Source organism: Brachyistius frenatus, unplaced genomic scaffold (assembly GCF_029030835.1).
Source record: "Brachyistius frenatus isolate BFR_SWC_R1_liver_20210118 unplaced genomic scaffold, ASM2903083v1 Contig_716, whole genome shotgun sequence".
In the NCBI taxonomy this organism is placed as follows: Eukaryota; Metazoa; Chordata; class Actinopteri; family Embiotocidae; genus Brachyistius; species Brachyistius frenatus.
The window spans coordinates 6,780-17,763 of record NW_027211315.1 but is presented as its reverse complement, the minus strand read 5'-3'; the positions used below and the strand labels follow the sequence as shown (position 1 = coordinate 17,763).

Genomic DNA, 10,984 nt, shown 5'->3' with positions numbered 1-10,984 from the left:
TCCACCTCCTCACAGTCCTGGTGGTCACAGGCTGCCTCTGCACCAGGGGACATACTTGGGAGTCAGCAGGACCAGGTTGTGGTCTGACCTACCAAGGGGGGGAAGGGCAGTAGTACTGTATGCATCCATGGCATTAGCATACAGTAAGTCCAGAGTTTTATTGTTCCGTGTGGGGCAGTTCACATACTGGTGAACAGTTGGCAGTACTTTATTCAGACTGGTTGAAGTCTCCAGTAACTAACAAAAATGCACCGGGATGCTGAGTCTGTAGTTTAGCCACAGTGGAGTAGATGGTGTCCACTGCTGCCTTTACGTCAGCTGATGGAGGAACGTACACAGCGATAACAATGGCGGACGTGAACTCCCTCGGCAAATAATAGTGGCGCATTCCCACGGCTAGCAGTTCAATGTCCGGGCTACAGAAACGTTCCTTCACACACACGTGGTCGGGATTGCACCACCTCTCATTCACATAGACTGCAATCCCTCCACCTTTCTTCTTGCCGCTCTGAACAACGTCTCTGTCCCCCCGAACGGTCCTGAAGCCGGGTACGGCCGCGCTGTGGTCCGGGAAATGTGAGTGCAGCCGTGTCTCGGTGAAACACATGATGCTGCACTCCCGGTACTCTCTCTGGGTCTTTACCAGCGCCGAGCTCGTCCGTCTTGTTGGCCAACGACCTCACGTTCCCCATTAAGATCTCCGGTACCGCTGGCTTGTATTTCCTCCTTTCCGCCTTTAGCTTAGCTCCGGCTCTGCAACCCCGCCGTCTTCTCCGAAGTTCAACGGGGATCTCAGGCCTCGCTCCGGGCAGCAGCAGTAGAGGGCTACTCAGCGCGATCAGCTGATCACGCGAGTAAACAATAACAGAGCCCCCAGCCAGAAACGTGGAAAAATTACACGAGCTGAACACGAGAGAAAGAAAAAAAAAACAACTCCGAAGAGGAGAAAGGCTTAAAAATACTAATAATACTAATAACAAGGGGAGGGGAGCTGCTGCAGCAGGCTGCCGCTAGCGCGGCGCCATCTTACAGGTTACAGCTATCGGTGGGCGGGACGTAGTATCGTCAGGTTTCCGATCAGATCAGTCAGATCCACCTCTGGCTCCTCCCCCAGCTCATCCAAATATGGTCACTTCCTGCTCCAAACTGCTCCGAACTATCAAGATGGTGACGGACAGAATCTGAACTGGAGGATTCATAACGTTCACAAACCAACGATGACATCACTGATGGTTGATGACCTCACTGATGGTTGATGACATCACTGATGGTTGATGACCTCACTGATGGTTGATGACATCACTAATGGTTGATGATATCAGCTGACACCTGTTAGTTTTCTTTATGATCACCTGTTTCCAGTGTTCATATTTAAACTGGATGTCGTCGGTCACTGACTGTGTTCTTCTTTCAAGGCTCTGACCACCAACCATCTGGAGAACATCCGGCAGGTCATCAGCTGGGTGCTGCAAGTGATCCGGGAGCAGCTCTACCCCTGGCTGGTGCAGCAGGGGGGCTGGGTGAGTGGCTCTGGGGGTCGAAGGTCACCTGTGAGCTGATGATGGTGGTGATGATGATGATCTTAATGATGATCCTACCCCCCCCCCACACCCTCTCCTCCTCCTCCTCTTCCGTCCTCCTCCAGGAGGGGGTGATCCAGAGCTTCTCTCGCTGGAGGGCGGCAACCTTCGCAGCCTCCGTGCTGCTGCTGGCAGCCTTCGTCTACTACAGGAGGACACGCTGAGACGTCTCGGTCGGGACAGCAGCTCCGTCTCCTAGAGACACAAAGACATTTTTATAATCTCTCCTTCATGAGAGGAGGCGGAGTCAGAGGGATAGACACCTCCTGTCCTCTCAGGTTCACAGAACATCACAGGGTCTTTACAGCCAGTTGTCCTCTGATTGTCTCTGTCCTCTGATGTCTCTATCCTCTGATTGTCTCTGTCCTCACCAGCAGATCATCAGTGTTAGAGGCTCAGAGCAGACAGGGTTCATGGGGACAGACTGGGACATCGTACGAGGGGACACACAGTCCACAGACGTATCCTGTCTCGGAGAACTTCCTATAATGCTCCGTCTCCGTCTCCAGGAGCCGTCTGGGGACTCTGTGGTCCTCGTCCAGACCTGGACGTTGTCTCATGTGATTCGATGCTCTCGTGTGTCTGAACTTTTAATGATGGTGTGTTTAGACCTGATGGTTGTGTCGTTTGTTGTTGTTGGGTGGAGCTCAGCTGTGTGTAAATGTTCCAGCATCACGTAGATCTGAGAGGAAGAACGGTTGGAGGCTCCTGGTGTCAATGGGTTAAACTGTCTCAAGTCCAGTTTAGGTCGCGGGGACAGATGTCCTCTACCGAGACGTCCTCTTCAGGAGTGACTCTCAGCTGAGGATTTTTCTGATTGGACGGTTTCTTACATCTCCCTTCTGACTTTTAGTTCTTTGGTTCTGGTCATTGAACTGACCCGTTTCCTCTGTGTGTGTGTGTGTGTGTGTGTGTGTGTGTGTGTGTGTGTGTGTGTGTGTGTGTGTGTGTGTGTGTGTGTGTGTGTGTGTGTGTGCGCGTGCGTGTGTGTCTGTCTGTCTCCTCCCACCTCCACACTGACCTGTGATTGACAGGTGAAAGTCATGCAGCATCATTACAGCACCTTTCACTTAATCTGAAACCAGCTGCTGACCTCTGACCTCTGACCTCCTGCCTGCGCTGTCTAAATGTCTCTGTTTCCTTCTTTTGTTGTTTGACGAGAAGAAAAGGAGTGTTTTTTGTCTCCACAAGGATTTTAAACTGATCTGAAGCTGAGTGGAAGCATCACTTCATCCTGTTGGACTCGGACAGTACGGAGCTCAATCTAACTTACTCTATAACAGAGGAGCCACATCAAGATGAACACATGCTGATCCATTTTTAAAGCTGTAAAACTTCTGTTTTTATTTATGCCCTGGACTTTTAAAACTCTTCCAGTGACCAGCAGAGGGAGCTGTGGAGACCAGGAGACCTCTCTGGCTCATTGTTTAAACTGGTGCTTCATCCTGTGGCAGCGTGGATGTGTGTGATGGTTGGATGAGGCACTTCCTGTTCAGGACCTCCTGCTGGGGACCTCCTGCTGTCCTGGGAGCTGCTCTCTGCTCCTCTGGAGCTCCTGTCCAGTATTTCTCCCTGACTGACGGTGCACTTTGAGAGGGAATCACAGTATTTATCTGCCGTCTCCTTCTTTATAATGAGACCCGAGGAATAATATTTTATTGGAGAAATGATTTGATTGAATAAATTTAAATGGTGTTATGCTGCTCAGTGTCACAGTGTGAACAATCTGAAGTTCTGATCATTAAGTCCTAATTTATTCATGTTGACGGTGCGAGGAGGAGAAACTCTCCTGTTCTGATAAAAATCAGTCTGAATTTAGATTTCTTCACAGAAACGTGACCCAGAGTTGAGTCCATCAGTCCTCACTTATAATCTACTTTCCTAACATCATCCTCAGATCTTTGTTTTATTCTCCTTCAAATGCATTCAAACACCATTTTAAAGCTGCAGATCTTTGGAACAATCTGAACCATGACAACATTTCAACTTTGCAACAGGAGAATCATCTTTACGATCTTTATATGGGTTAAAGAAACTGAATATCATGTAAACTATTATGAACCTGTTTCGGAGAAAGTCATCACAGTGTTTTTTATTTCCATTTTACACAGCATCACAACTTTTTTCTTAACTTAATGATGTGATAACCTTCACATTTGCATTAATATTATTTTTTAATTTAGTTCTATTTGCTTATTTTAATGAACTTCCTATTTCTATTACTTATTAACTTGTTTTTCTGTATTTCAGTGTTTTGGGTGTAATTTGTGTTGCCGCCTGTAGGGGTCACTAGTGGGCCTTTTTACAGAGACTTCCATTACAATAATTACAATAATTAATGCACACGGTCTTTAAACGCTGTGATGCATCAGTCAGTGGACCTGAGATCAGATTTTCTTCATTTAGTGAATAATTATTCCAACACAATAATATGTAGACGAGTGCTTATGATTAAAATACAGTGAATGTTTATACATACATTTTGTTAAATGATAAAACTATTTCCATCATGAAAGAACTGATACACACGGAGAACGCGTTTGTTTCATTGAGACAACTTTATGAACAAGGAAACAAAGTCAGTGAAGGTTTTTACACTTAAATAACCAAATAAATACAACAATAGACCAGCATACTATAAAAAATGTATTTTTACCGTCCTGTCCCTCTGACATCACCACGTCCTCACCTTCATCTCCTGGTAGAGAAGTCTTCCTCCTCTCCAGTTCAGGGAGGCAGGAAACTGGCTGACAGGAACACAATTGGGACACGCGTGTTGTCTTGTTGTCGTGTTGACAACCTGCAGGTGAGCGGATCAGAAGGTCGGATTGTTCCTTTAATGTCCTTCTTGCTGTCTTGACCTTCAGATTGGTGGCGTTCCCTCATCTGTCTGCAGCTGCTGCTCTGTGTGTGTGTGTGTGTGTGTGTCTGTGTGTGTGTCTGTGTGTGTGTGTGTGTGTGTGTGTGTGTGTGTGTGTGTGTGTGTGTGTGTGTGTGTGTGTGTGTGTGTGTCTCTGAGGAATGAGCTCACACCTGCTGTCTGTTCACTGAGAGTGATGTCACTCTCTCCTTCTTTCCTGTCCAGGCCGTCTGGCTGGACGTCCCGGCTGCAGGCTGGCTGGACATGCAGTCAGGTTACAACATTCAGGGAGGAGTGCATGGACACCCCGGGACACACATCCGTGTCATCTCTTGTGGAAGCTGGGACTGTGAATGATCTGGGAGAGCTTCCCAAACGAGTCCATGGCATCCACAGGTTCCTCAGTCTGAGCTGCACTCTGCCGGTCCCGTAGGTCCGGTCCGGGTAACGAGGTCTGAGCCAGGGTGCTGATCCTGGGGAGGAACCGGGCCAGAGCGGGGACCCCTCGGTCGGAGCCCTGCAGCCTCTGCCGCTGGTTTCCCAGACTGAGCGGCGCTCTGTGCCGGTCGGAGACGTAGGTGTTGTAGCCGTCCGGCAGGACGTGCTCTCTGAAGGTGCAGTCCTCTCGGCTGTAGGTCGGCTGCAACACAACGCACACGTGCACAGAGACAAAGACTTCAGCGTGGACACTGGAAGACAAGTGGGACTGTTGTGGTGAAGGGTGTCGGTTTGGATTGTTTCTGTTTGCTGCTCCTTCTTTATCTGCAGCAGACGTTCCTCCTCCAGGTGGACCATATTTGATTTCATTCTATTCTATTCTATTTCATTGTATTCTACTTAATTCTATTTCATTGTATTCTACGCTCTTTTATTTCCTGATATTATAAAGGGATGTGTGATATGAGGAGTTGTTTGTGTTGTTAAATAACGAGGTGAACGCCGCTGCCAGCGGTTGGATGGATGTTTGCGTTGGCCCGAGGCTGCCAGCCGGAGGTCAAGGTTGTTGTTGCTGCTGCTTTTCATTCAGCTTTTCCACTGTGCAAACACATCCGTCCTGCACCACGCTGGACAAAGGTCCATGACCCGCTCCTCCGTTTCAATGAATGACTGCCGCCCTGCAGTGTTTTCTGAACATGCAGACTGGTTAACAACATACGACGAGCCGAGGACACGTCCGGTCTGCAGCGGACGGAGCTGTCCGAACATTGACTGTCTGTCCTTTCTGGAGAAAACGTGCACTTTTTATGGGATTTCTTTGCAAGTTTCTAAAAAGGTGCAGTTTATTAAGAGACCACCATTGTTTTACACTCCTTGATTTGAGCACATTTCAGTCATCCTGAATGAGAAGTTAGCTTCAGCAGTTTATTTACTGCTGTGAGCTGAAGCTGAAAAGAGTTAAAGAGGTCCGTTTAAGTGTTGATGCTGAGAGGAGCAGAGGAAGCAGCTGGAGTTAAAGAGCTGCAGAGATGGAGGAGGAGGAAGTTCAGGCTCTGAGAGGAGCTCCTGTCAGATGAAAGCATGAGTGGATTTACTTATGTTGTCATGGTTTCATTGCGGCTGTCTGTGCCGAGTTAGCCTCCTACAGTTGCATGAAATGCAACAACAGTTATCCATCAGCCAATGAGCTGCTGCAGTATATTCACACAGGAACACACAGGAAGCAGCTGCAGATGATAGCCAGCAGGTCTGAGCAGCTCGGTCGCTCTGTGAACGACCAGCAGCGGATGCAGAATAAACTCTGCAGTGATTCAAAGATTTACTGGGAGAAAACATCCAGGACAAGTCAAGTGTCAAGTCTTTGTGAGTTTCTCTTTTAGTGTGGCTGCAGTGACCAACAGGAGCTGCTGAGTGAAGGTGGAGAGGTGAGGAGGAAACGGCTATGAAAGGAAAATCCTTTTTAAAAGGAATTATCACATAAAACTGACCTGGCAGGAAAAATCAATTCCTAATAAATGTCAACTTGATACTATTAAATACTTTTGATAACTCATTTCTACTTTTTAGTGCCTTCACTGATGCTTATTTATTCCTTTGGATTTGTTGACGTGGCTGTTTTGTGTTAAATGTGATCCTTCTAATATTTAATAGTTTAATTAATTAATGTGTTGACTTTTATGTTTCATAGAAAATGTTGTTTATTTATTGTGTTTCAGATGTGAGTTAAAGGTTTTTACATTTGAGGAAGTGACACCACTATTTAAGTTTGTTTTTGATTTATACACTTTATCATATTGAACATCTGATGAAGTCATTCGCCAGTGACAGTTCTTCTCTTCTATCTCTATGCTGTCCTTTTCTCTCTCTGCTCTCCTCTCACCCCAACCGGTCGAGGCAGAGGCTCTGATCCTGGTTCTGTTAACAGATGTTCTCCACCTCTGATCCTGGTTCTGTTAACAGATGTTCTCCACCTCTGATCCTGGTTCTGTTAACAGATGTTCTCCACCTCTGATCCTGGTTCTGTCGGAGGTTTCTTCCTGTTAAAGGGAGTTTTTCTTCCCTCTGTTGGAGGTTTTTCTCCCTTAAAGAGGAGGTTTTTCCCTCCTAGCTTATGTGGGAATTGTTGAATTGTTGGTTTCTCTGTATAATATTATAAAGTTTTGCTGTAAAGACTTTAATGTGTTAAGTGCCATGAAATAACCTGAGTTGTGATTTGCCGCTGTATAAAAATTGAAATTGAAATTACATTTCATTTTTGAATTGAAATTGCATTGAATTGAATTATGGTCCCCTGCTCACCGATGAGTACAGCCTGCCGTCCTCTTCCATGCAGAGGAACCGCGCAGTGGCTGCTCCTCTAATGACCACACAGCCCGGATCCACCGGACGGATCTCCAGCAGGCCTGCAGTTCAAATGTTCATCAGTGAAAAATCCTGCGAGCTCTCTGCAGTCCGAACTGTGCTCTATGAGGTCTGACTTACTGTACAGAGTCTGGTCCGCGGAGCCGTGGATTTGTCCATCCCCGCCGATCAGCAGGTGCAGTCCCGGCCGGGCGGCGTACAGGTGCCGGAGCCGGACCACCTGGCCCCAGCCGTGGGCAAGGTGGGGCCCCTGGTCCGACAGGGGCATGCAAACAGCTCCAACAGCAAAAAGCACGCTGGTAAGAGTGACGACGAGCAGCGGCATGATTGGTGCAATAGTTCCTTATCGATGATCCTCCAGCCTCAGTGAACTCCGTCTCATCCTGTCAGCCTTTTAAACGGGCCCTTATCAGCTGCAGATAACCCTCTTTCCCAAAGCCAGTTCCCAGAAGCAGACCACAACACACCCCTGCACGCCATCCAACTGAATCCCAGCTCTCCGTTGGCCCCAGACGATCCCCGACGCACGCGCATGTCACGAACCCCATTCAAAAATCGCGTGAATCCTGTTGGTAGATATTAAATACCAGCTGACCTAATCACTTAGGAAAAAAACTCGTGACATTTTCTAAATAAGCTGAAAATCATTTTCACATCGGCAACGAGAGAAAAACGGGATTCCGGAAGATTTATTCATTTCAGCTTTAAGCAGCTTGACTGCTTTCATTTCCGACTGCCTGTGAAATGATCATTTTCATTCCGCATATAGCCAAGTAGAATACTCGAATAATTCAGTCAAAGTCACAACCTTGTTCTGTCGGCAGATCAGCAGGAAACGTACGCTTTTACGCATTTGATGGAACTTGGCACAAACTCTTGACGCATGCTGCAGGGGGCTCCACACACCACCGAACACACCGCCTGCCGGCTGTAGGACCAGGAACAATACTAATAATCATAATAATTTGTATTATTTATTATTATTATGATTATACACGTAACATCTTGATTAAACCATTCATCCATTGAACAGGACTTTATTTTGATGTTGTGGTTTTGCTACTTTACTTCAGTGAAAAATCTGAATACACTCTGACCATTGTAATAAAACACATGCCTGTATGTCAAAACTGCAGAAGCAGCAGAGGTTACCTAAAAACCTCTGCTGAAGGTTGTTAGAAGTTTGTAGTCAGTGATTGCTAGAGGTAGTTAGAGGTTGTTGGAGGCAATTACAGGTAGTTAAAGGTTGTAAGATGTTCTTAGACATTGTTAGAAGTTGTTAGAGGTAGTTAAAGGTTATTAGATGTTGTTAAAGGTTGTTCGAGGTAGTAATAGGTAGTTAGTTGTTGTTATTAGTAGTTATAGGTTGTTATAGGTTGTTAGAGATAGTTAGTGGTTTTAAAGGTTGTTATAGGTAGTTCAAATTTGTTAGATGTAGTTAGAGGTTGTTGAAGGCTGTTAGAAGTTTTCAGTTGTAGTCAGTGGTTGTTAGTTGTTGTTACACTTTTTTAGAGGTTGTTAGAGATACTTATAGGTAGTTAGAGGATGTTAGAGGATGTTTGAGGTAGTTAGAGGTTGTTACAGGTTGTTAGAGGTAGTTAGAGGTTGTTGAAGGTAGTTAGATGTTGTTAGAGGTTGTTAGATGTAGTTAGTAGTTAGAGGTATTTACAGGTTGTTAGAGGTAGTTAGAGGTTGTTAGAGGTAGTTAGAGGTTGTTAAAGGTTGTTAGAGGTTGTTACAGGTAGTTAGAGGCAGTTAGAGTTTGTTAGAGGTTGTTAAAGGTAGTTAGAGGTTGTCAGAGGTTGTAAATGGTATTTAGAGGTATTTAGAGGTAGTTACAGGTTGTTAGAGGTAGTTAGAGGTAGTTAAATGTATTTAGAGGTTGTTAGCGGTAGTTAGAGGTTGATGGAGGTTGTTAGACAGTTAGAGGTAGTTAGGCAGTTATAGGTTGTTACAGGTTGTTAGAGGTAGTAAGATGTTCTTAGACATTGTTAAATAAAATAGTAAAAAATATAAAATATAAAATGCACAGTATATACAGTATATACAGTACAGTATATATACAAACAACCAAGAAACACAGACAACAGTGTTATTGTTGTGTGATGGATTTTGCCAGAGGTGAGTTATTGTACAGACTTATTGCGGTCGGCAGGAATGATCTCCTGTATCAGGAATGACCTCCTGTATCAGGAATGATCTCCTGTATCAGGAATGACCTCCTGTATCAGGAATGATCTCCCGTATCTGGAATGATCTCCCGTATCAGGAATGATCTCCCGTATCAGGAATGATCTCCCGTATCTGGAATGATCTCCCGTATCAGGAATGATCTCTTGTATCAGGAATGATCTCCCGTATCTGGAATGATCTCCCGTATCTGGAATGATCTCTTGTATCAGGAATGATCTCCCGTATCTGGAATGATCTCTTGTATCAGGAATGATCTCCTGTATCTGGAATGATCTCCTGTATCACAACAGAGGTTGCTAGAGGTTGTTGCAGGTTGTTAGAGGTTGTTAGAGTTTGTTAGAGGTAGTTAGGCAGTTAGAGGTTGTTACAGGTTGTTAGAGGTAGTTAGAGGTTGTTACAGGTTGTTAGAGGTAGTTAGAGGCAGTTAGAGGTAGTTAGATGTCAGAGGTCGTTAGAAGTAGTTATAGGTTGTCAGAGGTAGTTCGAAGTTGTTAGAGGATGTTTGAGGTAGTTAGAGGTAGTTTGAGGTTGTTATAGGTAATTAGAGGTTATTAGAGTTAGTTAGATGTTGTTAGAGGTTGTTTGAGGTAGTTAGAGGTTGTTTGAGGTAGTTAGAGGTTGTTAGAGGATGTTTGAGGTAGTTGGAGGTAGTTAGAGGTAGTTACAGGCTGTTAGAGGTAGTTAGAGGTGGTTAGAGGTTGTTAGAGGTAGTTGGAGGTAGTTAGGCAGTTAGAGGTTGTTACAGGTTGTTAGAGGTTGTTAGAGGATGTTTGAGGTAGTTGGAGGTAGTTAGAAGTAGTTACAGGTTGTTAGAGGGAGTTAGAGGTAGTTAGGCAGTTAGAGGTTGTTACAGGTTGTTAGAGGTAGTTAGAGGCAGTTAGAGGTAGTTAGGCCGTTAGAGGTTGTTACAGGTTGTTAGAGGTAGTTAGAGGTTGTTACAGGTAGTTAGAGGTTGTTACAAGTTGTTAGAGGTAGTTAGAGTTTGTTAGAGGTAGTTAGAGGTTGTTACAGGTTGTTAGAGGTAGTTAGAGTTTGTTAGAGGTAGTTAGAGGTTTCTACAGGTTGTTAGAGGTATTTAGAGGTACAAGTTTGTCGGTGGTTGTTTGCAGCAGGTTTAGTCTTGGTGATTTTTTGTTGTTTGGTTGTTAGTCTTTCCAAAGGAAACGTTTCAAATTGAGTAAATGTTGGCTCCTACAGACACCATGCGTGATATATTAATGATCACGTTGCATAATTACGTTACATCAAGTGCTGCCAATCGCACTCGTTTCTTTTTTATTTGAGGATAGGGTAAAGTCTACCAATTGGTCTGAATCCAAGGCGAACTGTGAGACTGTGTCACTCCACACTCCGCTAACAGGCTTCTTTCCGCTCTTATCACATTTTGGTCTGCGCTTCTGCTGCATTACAAGTTAAAGTGTAATCAGAGCAAATACTCACCAAACGGCACGGTGAGGCCCAGATTTTAACAGTTTATCAATGAGTAGGTTTCACATTGATCCTCTCTATGGAGATGGGGGCGCTGCCTGTGTGTGTGATGGCACTATGACAA

At 45.2% G+C, this 10,984-nt stretch overlaps 1 protein-coding gene and 1 long non-coding RNA gene across 3 annotated transcripts; one reads left to right on the top strand and one right to left on the bottom strand.

Annotated features, from left to right (window-relative positions):
* The first annotated feature begins 1,417 nt into the window (after nt 1–1,417).
* LOC138615138 (uncharacterized) lies at nt 1,418–3,283 on the top strand. Its single transcript, XR_011310429.1, has 2 exons — nt 1,418–1,520; nt 1,646–3,283. It is a non-coding gene; the product is annotated as an uncharacterized lncRNA (long non-coding RNA).
* Nucleotides 3,284–4,130: 847 nt separating this feature from the next.
* On the bottom strand, nt 4,131–7,592 carry fgf19 (fibroblast growth factor 19). 2 transcript variants are annotated; one of them, XM_069688765.1, is made up of 4 exons: nt 7,360–7,592; nt 7,177–7,280; nt 6,814–6,897; nt 4,131–5,080 (listed from the first exon to the last, which is right to left on the bottom strand). In XM_069688765.1, exons 1-4 carry the CDS (start codon nt 7,562–7,564, stop codon nt 4,766–4,768), a joined length of 708 nt encoding a protein of 235 aa, XP_069544866.1. In that variant the 5' UTR covers nt 7,565–7,592; the 3' UTR covers nt 4,131–4,765. The 2 variants fall into 2 exon arrangements, with proteins under 2 accessions (XP_069544866.1, XP_069544865.1); XM_069688764.1 differs by lacking the exon at nt 6,814–6,897.
* Between the last annotated feature and the right edge of the window lie 3,392 nt (nt 7,593–10,984).

Excerpts from the sequence above, each read along its gene's own strand:
- fgf19 (XM_069688765.1), bottom strand. The coding sequence starts at position 7,564 with ATGCCGCTGCTCGTCGTCACTCTTACCAGCGTGCTTTTTGCTGTTGGA. Across the intron at positions 7,281-7,359 it reads CGCGGACCAGACTCTGTACA|GCCTGCTGGAGATCCGTCCG; the intron begins GTAAGTCAGACC and ends TTTGAACTGCAG. Across the intron at positions 6,898-7,176 it reads ACGGCAGGCTGTACTCATCG|AACCAGGATCAGAGGTGGAG; the intron begins GTGAGCAGGGGA and ends AACCTCCGACAG.